At 43.0% G+C, this 20,700-nt stretch overlaps 1 protein-coding gene across 3 annotated transcripts in view; it reads left to right on the top strand.

The window, feature by feature from the left end:
* PTDSS2 (phosphatidylserine synthase 2) overlaps window positions 1–15,703 on the top strand; it is a 95,786-nt gene extending 80,083 nt beyond the window's left edge. The window contains exons 11-12 of one of the 3 annotated variants that reach the window (XM_053265802.1): window positions 4,989–5,047; window positions 13,396–15,703. In XM_053265802.1, the coding sequence (XP_053121777.1) occupies window positions 4,989–5,047; window positions 13,396–13,424 (88 nt within the window). In that variant the 3' untranslated portion in view covers window positions 13,425–15,703. Of the gene's footprint in view, window positions 1–4,861; window positions 5,048–13,395 lie in introns of those variants that run through there. The other 2 variants (XM_053265793.1, XM_053265813.1) reach the window with 2 other exon arrangements.
* Window positions 15,704–20,700: the final 4,997 nt, after the last annotated feature.

The following is a 20,700-nucleotide window of genomic DNA, read 5'->3' as shown; positions in this document are numbered from 1 at the left end:
GACTTCTTGCCCAAGTAGTCTCCACCTCTTTGTGTCTTATGGGACTTGTACTTTGGGGTCTCAACTTGCCTCACAATCCATCTCAGGGTAGATTGTGGAAACCAGTAGGCTGGCCTATGAACCCGCAGAAAAACACCTGACAACTCTAATCAGAATGTATTCCACCTGGGCAGTAGCCGCCTCAACTGCCTTCAACAGCAGTCTCCCCTTAGAGACTATCTGCCAGGGGACTACTTAGGCAACACTTAGCTATTTCATCTCTCATTATGTCTTGGATGTCAAAGCATGCTAGGATGCCATATTTGAGAGAATGGTGCTGAGATCCATCTTCCAGTGACTGCATCGCACCCCCCAGGTTTGTAAGCTTGCTATGCACCCATAATCTGAACAGAGATCACAATGAAGAACAAGTTAATTACCTGTAACTGAGATTCTTCTAGTGGTCATCTGTTGGTTCATATATCCGCCCTACTTCTCTGCTGCAGTCTCTTTCAGATCAGTGGACTCCTGAACTGAGGGAAAGCTGGCACAATGCTAGGCTGTGGGGTGGAGTTACCGCCAAAATGTAGCAGAGGGGGAAAAGCTTGGAAAGTTCCTGATGCAGGAACTGTGCAGGTGCTAAAGCCCTTAATGTGAATGAACAGATAACCACTAGAAGAACCTCAGTTACAGGTAAGCAACCTGTTCTCTCTTGTATAAGGAATGGCACAGGTGTCTGATATAAATATCTCAAGTACAGCTGTTTGATATTGGACAAAATTATTCAATTGTGGTTGAATAATCCCACCAGTAGGAATTTGGCTCAGGGATTTCTGATTATCCCTTGCCATACAACAGCACCTTGGCAGGAAACCTTCTACTGTGACTTCTTGAATGATTGGTTTCCATGTTGACTGCATGCTTTTATGGGAGATGCACGGCAAAAGAGATTTGAGTCTTTTGCTGTTTCATCCTCATAGCCAACTCATTGACTGCTTGGGGAAAGATCCAGGGAAATGAGAAACACAATGTTCCTGAATTTCCTTCATATTCTATTACAATGTTACTCAAGTAACCTAGAAATTATGGAGAGGCAAAAAAAAAAAAATCATTGACAATCCAGCTGTACTTTATCTTCTGTTTAAGCTCAGCAAAAAAGTCTTTGATGCAGATCAAAAAAACAACTTAGCTTTTAAAGAGTTGTGCTTCAGATTCTCTCTAGCCAGATTTTTTTAAACTTTCCCTCTGTACCAGAAGAAGCTGCTGAAATGAAATGGAAAGCACCTCTGCATTAGCCCAGCTGCCACAGATGAAGATGGTGCTCTTTCATCCCCCTTCCCATGCTGGTCGTCTGTACATTGCAGTATTTCTCCATGGGTAGAGCAGGAAAGTGAAAGCCAAGGCGCTCTGTTGTTGCTGTTCACACCTCTTGATTTTGCAGGCAGACACACTTACATAGTAATCACCACCCCTTCAGTCTTAAATAGCTTTTTAGTTCCTTTTCGCTGCCATACAGTGCTTCATCCCCTATCCCAATAGTTGTGTCATGCTCTTAACAATAGTACCATGCTTACATTCATTTTGCAATTTGTGGTGTGTTCAAAGTTTGGGGGGTGGGGTTTGAGAACATGATTGGGAAGATAGGGGGAAGTATCTGTGTTGTTCATGCCAGTCATATACTGTCAAAATATATACTTATTAAAGACAGGGAAAGTTTGAATCAAACCCACACTTCAACTTCAGTTGTTTTAGATGTTTTAGTGCCAAGTAGAATGTACTAAATTTAATGCCAAATAGAAGTGAACCACAAGGTGAGATTTAAGGACATGAACAAAATACATAACCATGTGAGATTACTTTTGAGAATAAGTGAAATTACAGTTGATGTGAGAGGCTGTAGAATTGGAGGATGGTTGGCACTGGATAACGCAATCCCTTAAGATGTTTGCTAGGAAGTCTTTTTTCCTCTGGGGCATTGAGTACTGCTAATACAGACAGAATGTTGAGTGGTCGTGTCTCATTCTGATTCTACCTGGTTACCCTGTTTTTGGTTGAAGGAAGGAATCTTTCTCCCCAGATCTGATAAGGTGGTATCCTGAAGGCATTCAATTTAGTCTATCAAAATATAGAGTGGGCCAGAACATCATGTTGTCTAGCATAACATACAGCTCAGAAGTGTGAAACATCTGACTGTAAGCTCTACAGGTTTGAAGTGGCCTGTTGTCATTGGAGGCACCCACAATTTGAAAACACTTTCTGCCATGAATTCACTTGGTGGACTGGAGATGGCCTTACACTGATTTCCACAGGGTTGATTTGACTTAAATCATGACAGATTGTTTCACAGAGATTTGATTTTAATTATTTAAATCACTAGTCAGGAAAATCATCATTTTCTAGTAAAAGTACATTCTTGTTGTCTGATATAACTGTAATACATTTTTAGGAGGTAGGTACACTTCATAATGCTGTTTCATTCAGGCAACCAGGCCTTACATTGCTTTGTTGCACGGTTTACATTTTGCACACATGGCTGTCTTACCCACAGAAACGTCATTAAAATATTCCCAAATAGGGTCTCTTTTACAGCCTGCTGACATGTTAGGTGTTTCCTTTTTGCAATGGAGGATAAACTCTGAAAACATTTCCTCAGGATTGCATGAATATGTTTTGTTTTCACTTTCTATCCCCCTCCCCCATCCCTTACATTTATAATAATTTATAACTCCTCCTTGCTCGGCTCTACTTGATCCCCCCAAATCCTCTATTCATTTATTGACCACCTTTGTCATTGCACTCTGGTGGGGAGGAGGGAGGGCAAGGGCTTGATTGGGGGTGGGGTGCTGCATGTACACCACCTGCAGAATAGGATTGATGAGGTCTGTTATCTCTCATCTCCATATACTGCTATTAACATGTTCATAGAATATAATGAGAAGCTATGATTGATATTCACGATGATACATTTGACCTAGGTTCTATTTGTTATGAATTTTTTAAATCTGATTTAAATTTTAAAAAATCAATTTATTTCTTAATAAATTGAATTTATCCAAGGTTTACCTGGATTTCAGTAGAACAGATTAAATACTCTGCAACTTGAGATACAATTGAGAGACAAGTTGCTTTGCACTCTAAAAACTGGGAGTGGATTTTATTCATACCAGTAGCAAAAATACAGTGTTGCGCATTAACAGGTTCATCTTGCTGCCTGTCTGGTGGCTACTCAGGGATGGGCCTTCTCTGTTGCTACCCCGAGACTCTGGAATGTGCTCCCTGCTGAAATAAGAGCCTCCCCACTTCTAACAACTTTTTAAAAGTCTCTAAATTATTTTTTTACCCAAGCTTTTTAACTTGGACTGTGGTTTTGAATTGATTTAAGGTTTTCATTTTTAATCTGTTATATGTTGTTGTAAAACTCCCAGAGACGGAAGTTTGGGGTGGTCTGAAAATTTGATAAATGATGCATGATAAGTGATAAATAAAATAAACTGAATCTGGCTGCCCGGGCCACCACTGGCAGGACTCCAGTGGGTGGGGAGAAAGAGGACAATATTTCTTCTTTCCCTACTGAAGGCAGCTCTTTTGTGATAAGGGAGGGTGCAATATTTCTATGTGGGCCCTCCCCCGCCACAACAAAAAGCTGGATATAGACTTGAAGGAAGCATTGCAGTAGAGGATTGCCTCTTGCCCACCTTGAACATAGCTTTCAGGGTAGGTTGGGAAAGTGAAGGACTTTTTGTCCTCTATAAGCGGCATGTGACTTGGGGGAGCAGAATAAAAGTTGGGGTTTGGAAAAGCAATCGTGGTCTTACCCTCTTGGTCTGCCTGAAAATAATGGATGGGAATATACTGGGAGGAATTGAAATATCCATTCTTCACTTTCCTTTTTGACAGGACCCTAGCTACTAAATAGGTCTTAAAGATTAAAGCTACTTAGCAGTGGATATTGTTTCTGAAAGCATAGATGTTTTTAGATGTGTGCATGAGTGAGTGAGAGAGAGATAAGTCCAACAAAATGTTTCTTTCTCACTGTAGAAGCAGATACTCAAAGCTCTTAAGAATTTTGTTAGTGTTTATTTTGAGGATTTACTTCAAAGTTCCCTTGAAGTTTTATGCTATTGAGTGACACAGTTCTGTTTTACAAACATTAGTTCAAGGAGAAATTTCATGCCAAGAATGTTTGGATGAGGATGGTTAAGTCACACAAAATTGCTATTTTTTCAGCCTTGATTAATAAAAATTACAAATGTAATGTACTAGTACTATATGAAACTGGGGCCTCCTTTAATTAAACTGGCACATAATAAAGATACTACAGTATGTATGTGGAACTGAGTCTCATTAACAAATAAATTTGGCTATTGTTTATACATATATGTATGTGCATACAAACCACTGACGTTAATATGTATGAACATGGTTATTTCTTAACAGGCTGGAACTAATTTCAGTTCCACTGAAACACAAATGTTAGGAATCCAAGAGGTCCATGCACACATCCAAATGCATTTGTGTGTGTAGTAAACTTTTTTATTGTAGCTCCTCAAAAAAGAAAAAGAAGAAGAAGAAAGGCCTCTTCTTAAGGCTATTCCCAAAGGTCCCACAGGTTTCAGGAGCTGGTTCTTGGGCATCATAGAGAGAGTGTCTACAGTCAGGTGCTTCCAAAGCCATATCACTTGCATGGGTGATCCCTGCAGTAGCCACGATTGCCATCAAACTAACATTGACAATGCTCAATGGCCCATGTTTCTCAGGGTAATTCAGTTGACTTACACAACACTGGGAATCGTGTGTATTCTGGTTTTCAATTGAAATACCACTTTGAAGAAATAACTTCTTGCCCCTCTATACTAATGTTGTTGGTTTTTTATTGTTGCAGGAAATTCCACAAGAAGTTGGGTCAGCAGGCATGGCTTGTTGCTGCTATCACAGCTACTGAGTTCCTTATTGTGGTAAAATATGACCCCTATACCCTAACATTGTCGCTTCCCTTCTACATTACTCAGTGCTGGATCCTTGGAATCATACTTGTGCTCACTTGGACAGTGTGGCGCTTCTTCATTCGGTAAGAAAGAGCTTTCCAGGTGTTTATGTGTTGGGATCATTTCCATTATGTTTCCATGGTAACAATTTAAATATAAGAAATTAGGAAGAAATTTGCTAGCTCATATCAAGGGTCCATCTACTGCAGCATTTTTGTTGCCAACAGTGACCAGCAAGTTGCTTCTGGGAAGTCCACCAGCAAAGGCATGAAGGCAGCAGCATTCCTCTCCCACCCACTGCCCGGCCGGCTTGCTTGTTTGCCAATAACTGGTATTTCAGATACACACCTCTCCTGAATATGGAGATTCCATTTAGCCTTAATGGCTACTAGCCATTTACAGAACCTGTCCTCCATGACTCTGTCTGATCTCTTTTTAAAGCTGTCTTAACAGTGGCCATCACCACACCTTGTGGCAGTGTATTTCATAAATAGGAAATAGTATGAAGAAATACTTTCTTTTGGCTGTCCTGAATTGACTGCCAATCTGTTGCATTGGATGAATCTGAGTACTAATATTGAGACTTAAGAAATTCTATCCACTTTCTCCACACCATGCATAATCTTATGCAGCATGATCACGTTGCCCTTTGGTTGCTGTCTTTCTAAGCTTAAAAAGCCCCAAGTGTGTTAGCTCTTCTTTTGTGGAGAGGTGCTCCAGTTTCCTGATCATTTTGGCTGAAGTACTTTCAGCTCAACAATATCCTCTTTCAGATTGAACAAACAGAACTATACACAGTATTCCAAGCTATAGCTGCACCATATGTTTATATTATAAGCACTATGATATTGGCAACTTATTTTCAATTTTTAATAATTCCTGATGAAATATGCCTTCTTTCAGAACTCCCCCCACCCAATTTCCTGGAAGTGAGAATGCATCCCTTGTGCTGCCCCTCAATTAGACCTCTATATTACAGGGTTCCATTTGGAAGGATGTGTCTCATGACTGTATTTTTCTCTTCTCCCTGCCCCCAATAGTGAGGGTGGGGTGGAGAACAAAAAGAATGCTCAGCTTAAGTTCCACTGCATATATTCTACTGGTCAAACACAGCAGAGCTAGTTCCTGCTTCCCCACTCCCATCCTTTTGCTAGCAGGAGAGCAACAGAAAGAGAAGGTCCAGATAGCCCCAGTGAGCTTGCTTGGCAGATGGAGTGGATCTGGTTGACTGCTCCCTAGAGATGTGCGAGCTGACTTGAGGTTGAGCTGGCTCGCACTCAAGTGGCCCAGCTCAAGGTGGGGCCGGTTTAGTGTTTTGTTGTTGTTTTTAATGGCGGACTTAACTCCTTTGGGACATCGGTGGGGGGGAGGGTGTGCTGCCGCAGCCACTGAAGGGTTGTTGTTGAGCTTTCCCTCCCCCACCCCCCCGGCCTTCCACATCCTGTTTTGAGCTATTTTTGGCCCATTCAGGGCGTCTTTGTACTGGCGGTGGCCATTTTGGAGGATGCCACACATGCGCACTGGCCTTTGCTACTGCTGCAATCCAAGGGGGTCTCTTGAGTGGGTTATACTCATCCATGTGGCTCTCTAAAGGCAGGACTATGTAAATGAGTTAGTGTTTAATAGCCGGATAAGCATAGCCACACCCAGTTCTTCTAGTCCTGCGTGACTCCAAGGCAGTTGGAGAGCCCAGAGTGGAGCGCACACCCTGCTCAACAGCTGATGGGTGGCACTCCGGAGCTTCCACCCACTCAATCAGACATTTATTTATTTTTTGGTGGGGAGGCAAGCCAGGCCCTGAACTCTCTCCTTCCCACCGCCTGATCCCCGGGCCGAGTGCCCTTGAAAAAGAAAGCGCTGCTTCTCTTGCCCACTCACTGAAGCCTTGCAGAGCACACAGCTGCTGTGCCAAACCTCCTGCCGGCTCCGATGGCCTCCACCAGCAGCCAGCAGAGCACACCAACAGAAAAATGCCACCCACCTCCAGCACACGGCGACAACCAAGAGCATGGGAATGGGCCATGGAGCAGCAAAGGCCTCCACCACTATCCGAGCTGTGGTCACCAGGAGCACTTCTGCTGGAGCTGGCGCCCAAATGATGAGCTCAGCCCATACTGGGTTTTCTAATTTAGGCCCCCCCCCCCGCAAGGGCCCTCAGGGCTCCATCCCTTGCCAACCCACTCCAGTGCGTCTTTCGACCAAATGTCCTCTGATGTGGCATCAGACCAAATGCCCTCTAATGTGGCATCAAACCTATCTGGCACTCCTAGTTTGAGGATATTTTGGCACATTCTTTTGAACATTATGATAAATTAAGATTAAAACAAAGGGGAAGCGGTCTAGGAGAGACCCTTCCTCTTCCACCAGTGCTTCGTCTTCTGTTTCTGAGGCTCCAGTCCCTAGGAAGGCAAAGAAAAAGTACAAACACATTAAAAAAGCAAAAAAGGGAAGGTCTAAGTCAAAACAGGATAAGGGCACCCAACTTTCCAAAATCTCAGACCATGACTTACCAGACTTTGGGGGATGCCCAGGCAGGATTCAGAACCTTCCAAACAAACTTCCATCTGGTCCAGTACCTATTATTCCCTTGGATGCAGACCCTATCCCTAGGGGAGACATCCCAGAAGATCCCAGGGATCCCTTGGAGGGTACTGACCTTGACTACCCAGATAAAGAGGGGCAAGAAACAGAGGGTGCAGAAGCCCTCCAAAGACTTTTTCATTCATTGGACTTTGTCCCATTACTGTCCAAGACCATACATGCATTGGGCTTGGCCCAGCCTACCCCTCAGGAATCCTAGCCCCTGAGTAAAAGTGCTATGGTGTTTCCTGGGCCTAAATCAAACAATATGACGCTTCCAATCCCTAAGCACTTCATTGAGTCTTCAAAAGGGGAATTGACCTTTTCCATATCTAATAGGAAGGCAATGGCAATAGCCAACAATTGTATTCCTTCTAGCAAGCGGTGGGGGGGAGAGATTTTTAATACACTCCCCACAGACGCTCCAGTGGTCCAAATGATTTTCTGGCTCTGTCATCTCCAGGGATGGGGACTCTGCACTTAAAGACACTGCAGACGAACAAATAGAAGGGGCTATGTAAAGGTCACATGAATCTGCTGCCTTAGCGATGGGAGCTTCAACAGCTGCGTCCATGGTAACCTGAGCATGTCTCATATGGCTGGATAACTTAATCCAGCACCCTGTCTCAGAACCCACCCGTTTGAGGCAAACCCTCCTAAAATTACACAAGGCACAGGCGTTTATATCTGATTCCACCCTAGACGCTATTAGATTTGCATCAAGTGCAGGAGCTGCTTCGGTTCTGGGCCTCCAAAACCTGGTTAAAATATTGGCAGGTGGACACAACTTCTAAGGCCAATCTTACTGTCGTGTCCTTTGATGGGGAAAATATTTGGGGGGATACAGACTTAAAGGATCTCCTTGCTTCGGTTCTGGGCCTCCAAAACCTGGTTAAAATATTGGCAGGTGGACACAACTTCTAAGGCCAATCTTACTGTCGTGTCCTTTGATGGGGAAAATATTTGGGGGGATACAGACTTAAAGGATCTCCTTGTTGAATCAAAAGATAAGAAAAAGGTGATGTCCTCCTCAATGCATAAGCAGGATCGCCCACAGGGGAGGTGGGTTTTCCCAACCCTTTCGCTCCTTTCGTTCTTCCTTCACTAGCAGGGATTGGGGTTTCAGGCCCCAACGAATTTTCTGGAACAGGTCCAGGGCCTCTAGACAGGGGTTTGGGAACAGGGCAGCCTTCACAGCCCAGAATAAGCAAGCCAAAATGCAGTCCTGACTCGGCCGGGGTGCCCCAGGTTGGTCGCCTCTCCTCTCACTTTCATGTCTGGGAGGGCACCACTTCAGACCACTGGGTGCTCGACATCATCAAGAGGGATTACTACATAAAACTAACCAAAAATCCTCCTCGCCGCTTCGTTCCCACACCCACACCAATCTCCTGCCTTTCCTCCAAACACAGGAGTCTCGAGGTGATCCAGCACCTCCAGTCGGGGCAATAGAACTAGTGCCAGCAGAAGAACAGAGAGCAGCAATATATTCCATTATCTTCACAGTGCCTGGGGGAGAGGGGGGAAGACCGCTCCCTGGGTGTGGTTCTGGACCTAAAATACCTCAACCACCTCGTGAAAAAGAGAAGGTTTTGCATGGAATCACTCGGGTCAACTGTGGAAGCCCTACACCATCTCAATTTTCTATCCTCTAGACCAGGGATTCTCAACGTTGGGTCCCCGGATGTTGTTGGACTTCAACTCCCATAATCCCCAGCCCCAGTGGCCTTTGGTTGGGGTTTTTGGGAATTGAAGTCCAAGAACATCTGGGGGCCCAATGTTGAGAATCCCTGCTCTAGACCTGAAGGAGGCTTATCTGCATATCCTGATTCACCAAGACAGTTGCCCTCTGCTCTGCTTCCTCTACATAGGAAGTTACTACCAATACAGGGCACTACTTTTGGCCTATCCTCAGCCCCTCGCATATTCACAAAGAACCTGGCGCCAGTTGTAGCACATCGCCAGTTGTAGCACATCACAGTCAGGATATTTGCTTACCTGGAAGACTTGTTGGTCCAATTTCCTTCCCTACAGTCTGCCCAGAAGGACCTCAACACCACGCCACAGGTCCTCCAGAGCCACGGCTTCCTAGTTAAAAGAGAAAAGCCAGTTACACCCATTGCACCTACTGCAGCATCTAGGCATCGTAATAGGCACACAAAGGGGCAAGCTCTTCCTACTGCCAGAGCACAGGACCACCCTGGAGACGGAACTCTATCAGGCCCTGGTAAGGAAATCCTTACCATTGCTCACCTTATCCAGGATCCTGGGACTGATGATGGCAACCTTGAAATCCGTTCCGTGGGCATGTTTCCATCTGAGGCCCTTGCAGTGGTTTCTACTTCCCTATCACTTGAACCTGCCGTGAAATCCAACAGATGGGTGACCCACTCCCAATTCTGCACTCCCTGAGATGGACTACGCCTCCACACCTCTCCATGGGAAAGGAGTTCCTGGACCCTCCTCAGGTCATTGTCACCACCAAGCAAGCATGGGTGAGGTGCCCACTGCCTACACAAATCGGTTCAAGGAAAGCAAAACAGCATCAACTGGCTGGAATGCAGCAATACGGATGGCACTTCTGGCATTCCAACACATAGTCCACAATCAACATGTGCTGATCCGCATGGACAACACCATGGCGAAAGTGCATGTAAACCACCAGGGGAGAACCAGGTTGAAGTCTCTCCAGGTAAAAGCAGTTCTCCTGTTCCTGTCAGCCAAACAGCTGGCATCCATAACTGCTCACCATGTACAAGGTGATCTGAACACAGTGGCGGACTGGCTCAGCAGGAGGGAAATTCTCCCAGGAAAATGGAGACTGAACCCAGAGACCTTCCAGTTGAACAGTCTGTGGACCTGTTCGCGACTCCAGACAATGCCCAGGTACAATGTTTCTTCACCAGGTTTCCCTTCCCCAAACAGAAGCAGTGGATGCTCTATCAATTCCATGTCTGGCAGATCTTCTATATGCATTCCTACTAACACTGCTCGTCACCAGGTTTCTGCAACGGGTGAAACTCCTCAGGGCACAGGTCATCCTGGTGGCACCGTTCTGGCCTCGAAGACCCTGGTTTTCAGAGATCCAAAACCTGGCAGCAGCAGAACACCTAATATTACCTGTCATGGCAGATCTTTTTCAGCAGGGCCAAGTGCATCACCCAGATCCCAGCTGGTTACAGCTAGCTGCCTGGAGACTGAACAGTGCCTCCTTAAACAACATGGCTGCTCTTCTAAAGTGCTTGGCATGATCTGGCCTCCAGATGCTCCTTCACAAATAGGATCTATCAATATATTTGGAGGGCGTTCCTCAGATGGTCTACAAGGCACGTGGTTCCTAATGGGGCAGCTACCATGAAACATCTTTTACAATTCCTGCAGGACAGTCTGGACTGGGGTCTCTCTACAAACACTTTGAAACAGCAGGCCACCTTCCTGGTGAGACTTATCTCGGGATCAAAACGTTCCAGGCTGCATCACCCACACTTGAAGTACTTCCTCAGGGGGGCAACACTGATCCCCCCCCCAGTATTGCACCAATTTCCTACCTGGAATTTACATACGGTCCTAAAGGCCCTCCAGATTGAGCCAATTCAATCTATCCCTTTACATCTTCTGACCCTAAAACGCTTGATAGCCATAATTTTGGCACACAGGATGAAAAAACTTTGGGCACTTTCAGTCCATAAGAACCTTTGCATATTTTCTGAAAACTCTGTGAGGTTCATCTCTGGCCCTTTTTTCTGGCCCAAGTTGGCCTGTCCTTTTCACTTGTCACAGGATGTAATCTTCCCTTGCTTTTGCCCAAAGCCGGTACATTCAGTGGAAATGAATACCCTGCTAACTTGGCAAAACCCCTTCTAACTTGGCAAAGAGGCACCTTTTAATGTGGTGATTCTCTTTATTTAGCAGGGGGAGAGTAACTTGCCCTGTCCACCCACAGCACAGTACCTCCAGTGAATGTTGCTGGTGTCTCTCTTGTGTTTCTTTTTAGATTGTGAGCCCTATGGGGACAGAGATCCATCTTATTTATTGGTTATTTCTCTGTGTAAACTGCCCTGAGCCATTTTTAGAAGGGTGGCATAGAAATTGAATGAATGAATGAATGAATGAATGAATGAATGAATGAATAAATAAATAATAAAAAAGGCTAGGCATAAATTGGATGTCCATAGGTGCCTGATGCCTCGGAACATGGGCCAAGCCATTACTCCTGCCACGATAGCTCAGTGGCTAAAGGCATGCATAATCCTGGCATATGAAACATAGAAACTTAGGGCCCCCACTAAAGTGTTTGCCTATTTGACCAGGGTTGCCACCCTTCAGCTGCATTCTTCATGAACGCTCTGGTCCGGAACATCTGCAGGGTAGCTACCTGATGATCTCCATCTACTTTTACCAGGCACTATAAATTGGATTCCTTTGCCTCTGCTCAAGCAGCATTTTGGAGGCGGGTACTCCAACAGATCCTTCCTTCAGAGTAGGCAGGGTCCCCCCCCCCAACATTTGGGTTGAGGGCTGTGGTATGTCCCCACTCAAGAGATGCCCTTGGATTGCAGCAGCAGAGAACAGAGCATTGGTTCACTTACCGTGAAGGCTGCTTCTTGCTGCTGCATCCAAGAGCGTCTCACACACACCCCTTCAGTATCCGCAGGGACCTTAGGGTTGTATTGCTAAAGTAGCTGGTGGTAGTACAAGAAACATACTGGTTGTTTCCCCTTTTTGTTTGTTCTCTGGACACACTTTCGTTTTTAACTAGTCTCTTCCAGAAGAATAGTTGGATGTTTTTTAGGAATGTTGGGATTTTTGAGTATGTTTTCTTTCTGTTAGATCCGTGTTTTTAATTCTTCAGAGTACTCAGCTATCTTGGCCTAAAAGAACTGGATGGGGCTATGCTCACCTAGCTATTAAATACTCTAACTCGTTTACATAGTCCTGCCTTTAGTGAGCCATGAGGACGAGTATAACCCACTCAAGAGACACCCTTGGATGCAGCAGCAAGAAGAAGCCTTCACGGTAGGTGAACCAGTGCTCCAATCTGAGTGGCTAGGTAACTTGGCCATGCAGATGGCCGGTGTGCATGCGCAGCAGCCTCCAAAGCGGCCACCGCTAGCACACAGAGGCCCAAACAAGGTGAAAATGGCCCAAAATGGGCTGTGGAAGGCCGGGAGGGGGGACCTCAGCAGACCCTCCTCCCCCATGCTCCCTGAAGCTCTGCAATGGCGGTAAGTCCATCTTTAAAAAAAAAAATTTTTTTTTCTTTGCTTCCCTTCCCGAGCCAGGCCCAAACCCATTCGGACTCAAGAGCTGGACCAGGCTTGGCTCTAGTGTGTATAGGACTAGACTGGACCTGGTTCAATTCAAGTCCAGTTCTATTCAAGCCAAACCGGGGGTTCTGGTTTTGTGCCCACCCCTGCTGCTCACATTCTTCTTCTTTTCTCCACCAAACTTGAAACCTTTCATTTTAAATCTGGGGAAGAGAGGAAAGGAGCCGCCACAATATACACTACACTGTAGAAAAGCTTTGCCGTGCTGCTAACAGCAGCTCTCCCTCCTTGCTACTCCCTTTCTTATCAGAGCTGTGGAGAAAATATATGGTGTGCCTCATGCTGTAGAGAGAAGACTCAGGTGAATATTGGGATGACTGATCTTCTACCCCCTAAGTATTTGCAAGGCTGCTTTAGTCGCTATAATACTGTCTCTTGGAGATGCTCAGTGACTAAGTACAGCCAACTTCTGAACAAAGAAAAAAGTTCTTGTTCCATCATATAGTAACTGTTTCTTGTAAACTAAAACAAGAATGACTTGAGATGTTTTCCTCTAAACAGTGTGTTTTGTTTTTAATGTCTAGTGACATCACCTTGCGGTATAAAGAAATAAGACGACAAAAGCAGGAGCACAAATATGGAAAAGACAAGTCTTTAAGCAATGGTGATGGACATTCTATACTGGCAGCTGAGCACAGTGGGAATAAACTGAGAGAGAGAAAAGTTTGAACATTACTAATGAATTAACGGCTAAGAGGGTTATTTTGCTTAAGTCAATCTGGTTGCCTTGACGTGCAAGTTTAACCCTGTCTAGTTTTGTAACTTCTGTGTTTTCTCGTGTGAGAATCCTATTGGAAAAGGTACCACCTAATCTTGTTTGGGCAAGAATGTTACAACTAATGTTAGAAGCAATGTTCCTCCCATACGGGGACCTCCACCTGAGTGTGTTGTTTTTGTGTCATCTTACAAAAAGGAGAATTGGGGAGGCTTAAGCAGGTGCAAAGGGAATAGAGTTGCCCCAGTATTGGAAAACTGTTACTGCTTGGGGCATCAGGAACACATTTTCTGGAATAAATATGTGCACTGTGAAGAACAGTTTGATATTGTCTGCTGAAACTACCTTGACCTGCGGTGTAATATTCTTGTCCTTTTGATTCATTCACCATTTAGGACAGTATCTACAAGATAAATGGAGGGATGCAATTTGAAGCGTGAAACACACTGCATAACTTGCACAAAAACTATTGCAACAGCCTCTGGAGGTCCTCGATATAGCTGCCTATTTCACAAAGCTAAGGTGCATTATCTTGAAGCAGCCTCCTAGTTTTGTACTACATAATATTGATACCAAATACCTCTTCAATTCATATTTATCCTGGTTATCCCTTTAGGTCAGAATATTTTACTTAACTTTGCTGCCCCTTAGCCAAAAAGAGCAAGTGAAGGCTAACAAAAGTAAAGAAGAGTTAATCCACCAAAGCTCCAAGTTCTTGCCTTATCATACTACAGAGCTACTTTCTGTTCTTGCCAAGGCTATGCTTGCTTCAGTCTTGGGGCCCATATTGTGCAAGGCAGAGCATGTCATATGATCCTCCAGAACTGTCTTGTTACTTCTAGAGTTTAAGCTGCACTAAATAACATGGGGATTTATGTAGGTGTACACAACCACTCAATGCTGGAAGGCTACTCCTGATGCCTCATGAGAGTCTCCAGTCAAGGGCACTGGCTGTCTTGCTTGAAGCTCATCTACCAAAACCAAGCTTGGACAAATGGTGTTCATAACATGAACATCTCCTCTCTACAATGATATTGTCATAGGAACTTGTTGCACATTCCTAAAACAGCTATGCGGGTTTCCCTTTATGTGACACTACATTAATTTAAACAATATAACAGTCTTAAATCTGTTGAAACTTTTAAGAATTTTGCTTTGAAATGACCTTTTTTATTTTGAAGTACAAGCTACATTTAGCCCTCCTCTTGCCACCCTCAACCCCTACAAGATCTCAAAAATGCTGCTGGTTAAAGTACAGTATGCAGACCTTAGCTCCCTCTCATGTCAATACTTGAATGGCAAAACATAGCCTGCCTTTCCTTGTTTCTATAGTGACACTAATATGTTCTCCTCTTAAACAATGGATACTTTCATCAGGGCAAAATAAAAATATTTCCATATAAATGAATCTTTGAAAGCTCAACAAATGAAGCAATTTTTAAGCATACAAAATAATTGAAGGCACTCCTCTTCATACTCCTCAGTATGAAGAAGGTTGCATGAAGCTTATTTCTTGATTTGTACATAATATACTGCAGTTTAACAATTGAAGGCCAATATTTAAAACTAGAATTTATCTGCTGCTCAGTAAAACAATGGCTGTTACTAGACATGAACAGATTTGTTTTTTTTAAGGGCAGATGCTGAGTTGAGCTGATACAGATTACAAGCCTCTCCCCACATATGGATGCAGTAGGTTTTGGAAGTTCAGGTTCATTTTGTACCTGTCTGTGTGAACTGACTAGAGGTAGTGCTAGTGTACTTGTGCTAGTGTGGCTCCAGCTCTGCAAGGCTTACATGGGCATTTAGTCCTTTTCTCTTTTTGTACTAGTAAACTCCGCCCCCCTTGTAATTTTGTATTGTTATGTCCTCCTTGTAATTCTGGTGGTAACAAGTGCAGTGGGGAGAACTTGATAGGGATTTTTTTTTTTTTTTAAGGAACCAATTGTGTAAAAGTGGAAGTATAAGATGCGGGGCGGGGGGGAACCCTTGTTTCCCATTTTGAAGCTGACCTAATCTCAAAAATATTTTCTTTTGTATCGATCTTTATGTTCATTAAAATGTTGAGTTATAAACTGGATAACTGAACAAATGTAATAAAAGAATGTTTGCTGGTATACTGAGTTACAAACTTTGTGTGTGAAAGGGGCTCTTGCTAGCTACCGTAGTCTTGATTTTCCAAGGATGATAGAAGGTCCTGGATGCTTATTGAAGATTTTTGACTGTGGCTGCACTGAAAGTCAAAAACGTGATCCTAAACTGCTCTAAATTGATTTAAGTTTGAGTTGACACTTTGAATCAGATGGTAATGAGGTTCCATCCAGTGGAAGTCGGGCATGTCTAGGTGCCTTTTTGATTTTAAAGGGAAGGGATCTTATTGCATTCAGTGCTTCAGATTCCAGTGATAAATTGATGACTTCCTAATCTTCTGAGGTTAGAAACTAAAACTAAATGGCTGTATATTCAAAGCTACAGTGTGAAGGTGTTTATAGCAAATAAATGAAGCAATATGTACTTATTGAAATGTGCAAGCAAACAACTGGTGTAGCAATACGTTCAAGATGTGAAAAAACTATGTAGTATTGAATTTGCTCTGCATTGCTGGAACATTCAGGCCAGATGCGTCACTGAGATATTATTGACAAGGAATCTTTGATCCTGGTCAAGTGGATAACTCTGGATTTCTCACATCCCCTAATGTTGCAGTGTACTGGCTTGGGGTCTGTTACCAAACTTCTTGCTAGTCTTTCTGGTATCTTGGTCATTCTACAAAACTCTCCCATTTTGTGACAAATTATTCTGATTATGATCTGTAGTTTTATGAGTGTTTTGGACTGGATTCTTTCTCAGTATAGATAGGACGGGGTTGTCAGGCTTTTTAAACAAGTATACTCCTGTCTCAAAGCTTCACCTCAGGTAACCCATATATACACATTCCATAACTGTCACTATTACTTTAAAAAAACCCATAGTATTCTTATAACATCGGAGCTGCTGAAGAATGTGGAAGCCAAAACATCTTGCCCATTATATTTCTCTTAAATAGAAGTAAAACCCATTATATGCCTCTTAAAGTGAACATCTTAGAGTTTGAACAGTGTACACCCAAAAGAAAAATAAGGGAAGCACTGTTTTTAGACAAGTTACAGCCTGAGGTCAATGGTAAGGAAGAACTGAAAGAAATAATAAAATACATAGGCCATTCAAGGGTAAGCAGTAATTTAGTTCACACCCTCTCCTCTTTCATTTTTCTATTAGTTACTGATAATCAGGTAAAGCTGTGAGTCATCCATTTCTGCCTTGCCCGCCTCCCCTCTTTCTGCATGTGCTAATCAGGTGCCTGATTAGATTTAGGGAGAGTGTTTGGGATTTAAGAGTATGGATTTTTAAACAGTGAGACATGGAACACTGAAGTTGCTTTCTATACGTTGAAACGTTTGTTCTTTACTTGCAGCTGTTATATTTTTTCCTTCTAATTTACGCAATAAAAAGGTCGAGAGAACTTGGTTGTAGATCCATCATGTGTATTGCATCACCAGTATATAATTATATTTCTGTTAATAAAATTTTGTATTAACCTTTTTGATTAACAACATCCTTCTGGGATCCAGATAATACTTGTATGGAGTTCTGTTTGCAGCTTTAAAAATTGTATATCCTATCTATACTCTGTGCTATGTTATGAGAGCTGGCATGAGAGTAACATGTGCACCCCATTTGGGAAGGAGACGGGCAGCGGGGGAGGGCACTATGAATAGGGGGCCCAGGGCACATGCCACCTATACCCGCACTTAATCCAGCCTGTGCTCCACATATCCCCCACAAGGCTTTAGAGAACCTCCAAGGGTTCACATAGCCCTGTGGAAAATCCCTGATATAGGAGATTGGGCAACATAACCTTCTGTTCCCTCTTGCTTCATTTCTATGATAGAAAGTGCATAAGCATGTCCAGAGGGAAAGGAGAGACCACTAATGTAGTTGTGCATTAAGCTGGGAAATGCTTTGAGGCCTTTGTTGAGATCGCATTTTCCACAGTTTCAAGACCCTGAACCTAGGGATATGACTAGCATGACCTGAGAGGTTGACTGCCAGTTCTCTCCTTGCTGAAATATCAATTCCTTAGTCTGTGTGGTTAAGAGAACTAAAGCTCTTGACCCCTCTTCTGAGTTTCTGCAATTTGATCTTTGCTTGTGGAAGTGGTTTCTCTCTCAGCATTCTACCCTTCCAAGTGGAGGATTCAAACAGGAGCTTGTGTTGCAATTCCATAAAATGTGAAGGAGGTGTCAAGGAGTACAAAATGAACTACAGCTGCCTGGATACTAATATTACCTACCTCAAACTTTAATTTAGCCTCTTTTGGTAAGGAAATGTGTGTGTGAACTTTGATCTACAATCACAATACTTGTAGCTGCTTGTTTGTCTGTTCAGAGGTCATGAACACATGCCAGCTCTTTATCAATATGTGACTTTCACTGCATTATTTGAAATCAGTTAACAGCACATCCTAATTTCCTCCTCTAGCTATCCAAGTTAAAATTATTAGTCATTTTAATGATGCATATGATACTGCCCACATATATATCTGCTCATTGAAACAGATTTTGATTCTCATACATTCTGAGAGGGGGGGAATTGAAAAGCTATTGTAACTACAGTAATAGACTCGGTTAAACCACCTCATAGGAAACTTGCTACCATATTTCACAAAATGAATCTTTCCCTCATGATACTTTGGGTGGGAAAGTTTGAAAGATGTCCTAATATTCCCATTAAGAGTACAAAAACTGTAATGGATTGAAAACATGCAAGAAAAATGGAACAGCATATTGAAAAGCTTACATCTGAATTACTGCATTAAAAAGGGGGGGGGGGGGTGTTTGGAAATGAGTGTTAGTTAATTACCTTGGTGTTGCAGATCACTGATGCTGTCCTGTATATTATTGTCAGCCCTGTGGAAGTAGGTCAGAATTATTTCCTACTGATAGATTAGAAAACTAACCTGGAGACTGTGACCTACCAAAGTGCATTCAACACATTCCTGGTCAAGATGGGATTCTATGCTCTAATCCCTGATTATCTTGCACTGGCTGCCAATTTGTTTCCAGGCAAAGTACAAAATGCTGGTTATTGCCTTTAAAGCCCTCAGTGGCTTAGGTCCAGATTACCTAAGAGATCACCTTTCTCTACAAGATCCCTACCACTCTTTGAGAAGATCAACAGGGAGCCCATCTTTGTGTGCCACCGGTTCATCTGGTGGCAACCTGAGAATGGGGCCTTCTCTATTGTCGCCCCTAGGTTTGGAACACACTTCCTGTGGATATAAGAGGATTATCTTCTTTGGAGGCCTTCAGGAGAGCCTTAAGACCCATCTTTTTACCCTGCTTTTTAATGATAACTTGTTTAAATTGTAATTTCAATCTGATTAGAATTGGTTTTTTATTTTAATTATGTGTTTTTTATTTTAGTGTAAACTGCCTTGAGCCACTTTAGGAAGGGTGGTATATAAATCAAATAAATAGAGAAAATCTTGATGGATCGACTTCCTAACATAAGCAGTTGACTGGTCAAACTACCCCAAATCTATGTCCATAATAGTTTTACGATAATTCTGTATTACAATAGTGTTTGATCACTATAGGTTGTCACTAAATGTTGAATTTATGATATAGAAAGAGACATGTAGTGTTCTAGGGGTGAACTATTAGATTGTGAATGATGAGGGGGCAGAGCTCAACATCCGCCATTGAAGCCTTGCCCCTTTAAATGGAAACTGCTAGATAACTTCATTTGTTAGCTGTCCCATATCAAATTGTTCTGAGTGGCTGACAGCACATTAAAACATAAAACACATCAAATCACACACGCCATTTAAAAATTGTTTTTTAATTCAATTTTAAAAAGCTGGAGTGAACAAAAAGGTCTTCACCTAGCCGCTCCTGGGCTGTGGAATGCATTCCTTGCAGAAATCCATAATTTGAACTCTTTATTGACCTTCAGGAGAGCCCTTAAGACTGATCTGTTTGGCCTGGCATTCCAAGGTTTTTAAATTGTTGTAAGGGGTTTTTAATGCACTGGGTTTTTAAATCGTGTTTTAACTGATTGTTTTATGGTATTTTAAATTTTTTGTTTTTATTGATTGATTTTAACTTTTTGTTTTGCTTGTAATCCCCCCTGAGCCAAATTAGGAAGGGTGGTATAAAACTCCAATTAATAATAAATAAATAATAAATATTTCAGACTCCCAAGAGGACACTAATTTGCAAGTAACTGTCAATTAAGGCACTAACTTCCATCTACACACCACACAGATAGCAAGGGCAAACACAAAACTGGGAGGTGGGGGGAGCCTGCCCTATGGCCATATAGCACCCTGAGGATTTACTGAGCTGCAGTCTTGTGCATGAATACGTGGAAGTAATATAACTTTTGGAATACACCTTTCGACTGAATTCTAATTTAGTGAATTGTGTGCTAAGTGCATTGTTAAATGAACTGTACACGTAACATAGGCAGCTGCTCTATATCATGTCAGGCCACTGGTCCATCTAGCTCAGTATTGTCTGTACAAACAGGCAGCAGCTTCTCCAAGGTTGCAGGCAGGAGTCTTTCAACCTTATCTTAGAGATGCCAGGGAGGGAACTTGGGGCCTTCTGCATGCAAGCATGCAGGTGCTCTTCCCAGGTGCTCACCTAAGGGGAATATCTTACTGTGCTCACACATGTAGTCTCCCTGCTTAAGACCCTGTTTAGCAAAGGGGACAATTCATGTTTGGCATCATCTCAGACTGTGTGGGAGAGGGGAAAGGTTAATCCCTCCTGTATTCTACTAAAGACAACCACAGCTAGGAGTCGAAACACACTCAACGGCACACTTTACCTTTACTTTACCATAAGACCAGCTCTCCTCCCATGCACTGCTTGGCCAGACTGGGGTAGTATACACTGCTGCTTGGTGGTTTTCAAAAATGTTACAAAGTGATGTTGCATTTTACTTTATACACTAGTTGATTTTCTATATCTGTTAAAATGTCCTAGCTCCAGTACACACATGGAAGGAATTGGTCCTGTTCAGTTTGCATTCTCACAAATGTTTATCTTCAGCCCATGTGTTCCTG

This window comes from Hemicordylus capensis, chromosome 1, assembly GCF_027244095.1.
Source record: "Hemicordylus capensis ecotype Gifberg chromosome 1, rHemCap1.1.pri, whole genome shotgun sequence".
Taxonomy (NCBI): domain Eukaryota; kingdom Metazoa; phylum Chordata; class Lepidosauria; order Squamata; family Cordylidae; genus Hemicordylus; species Hemicordylus capensis.
The sequence above is the reverse complement of the archived record's forward strand: the minus strand, read 5'-3'. Positions and strand labels throughout refer to the sequence as shown.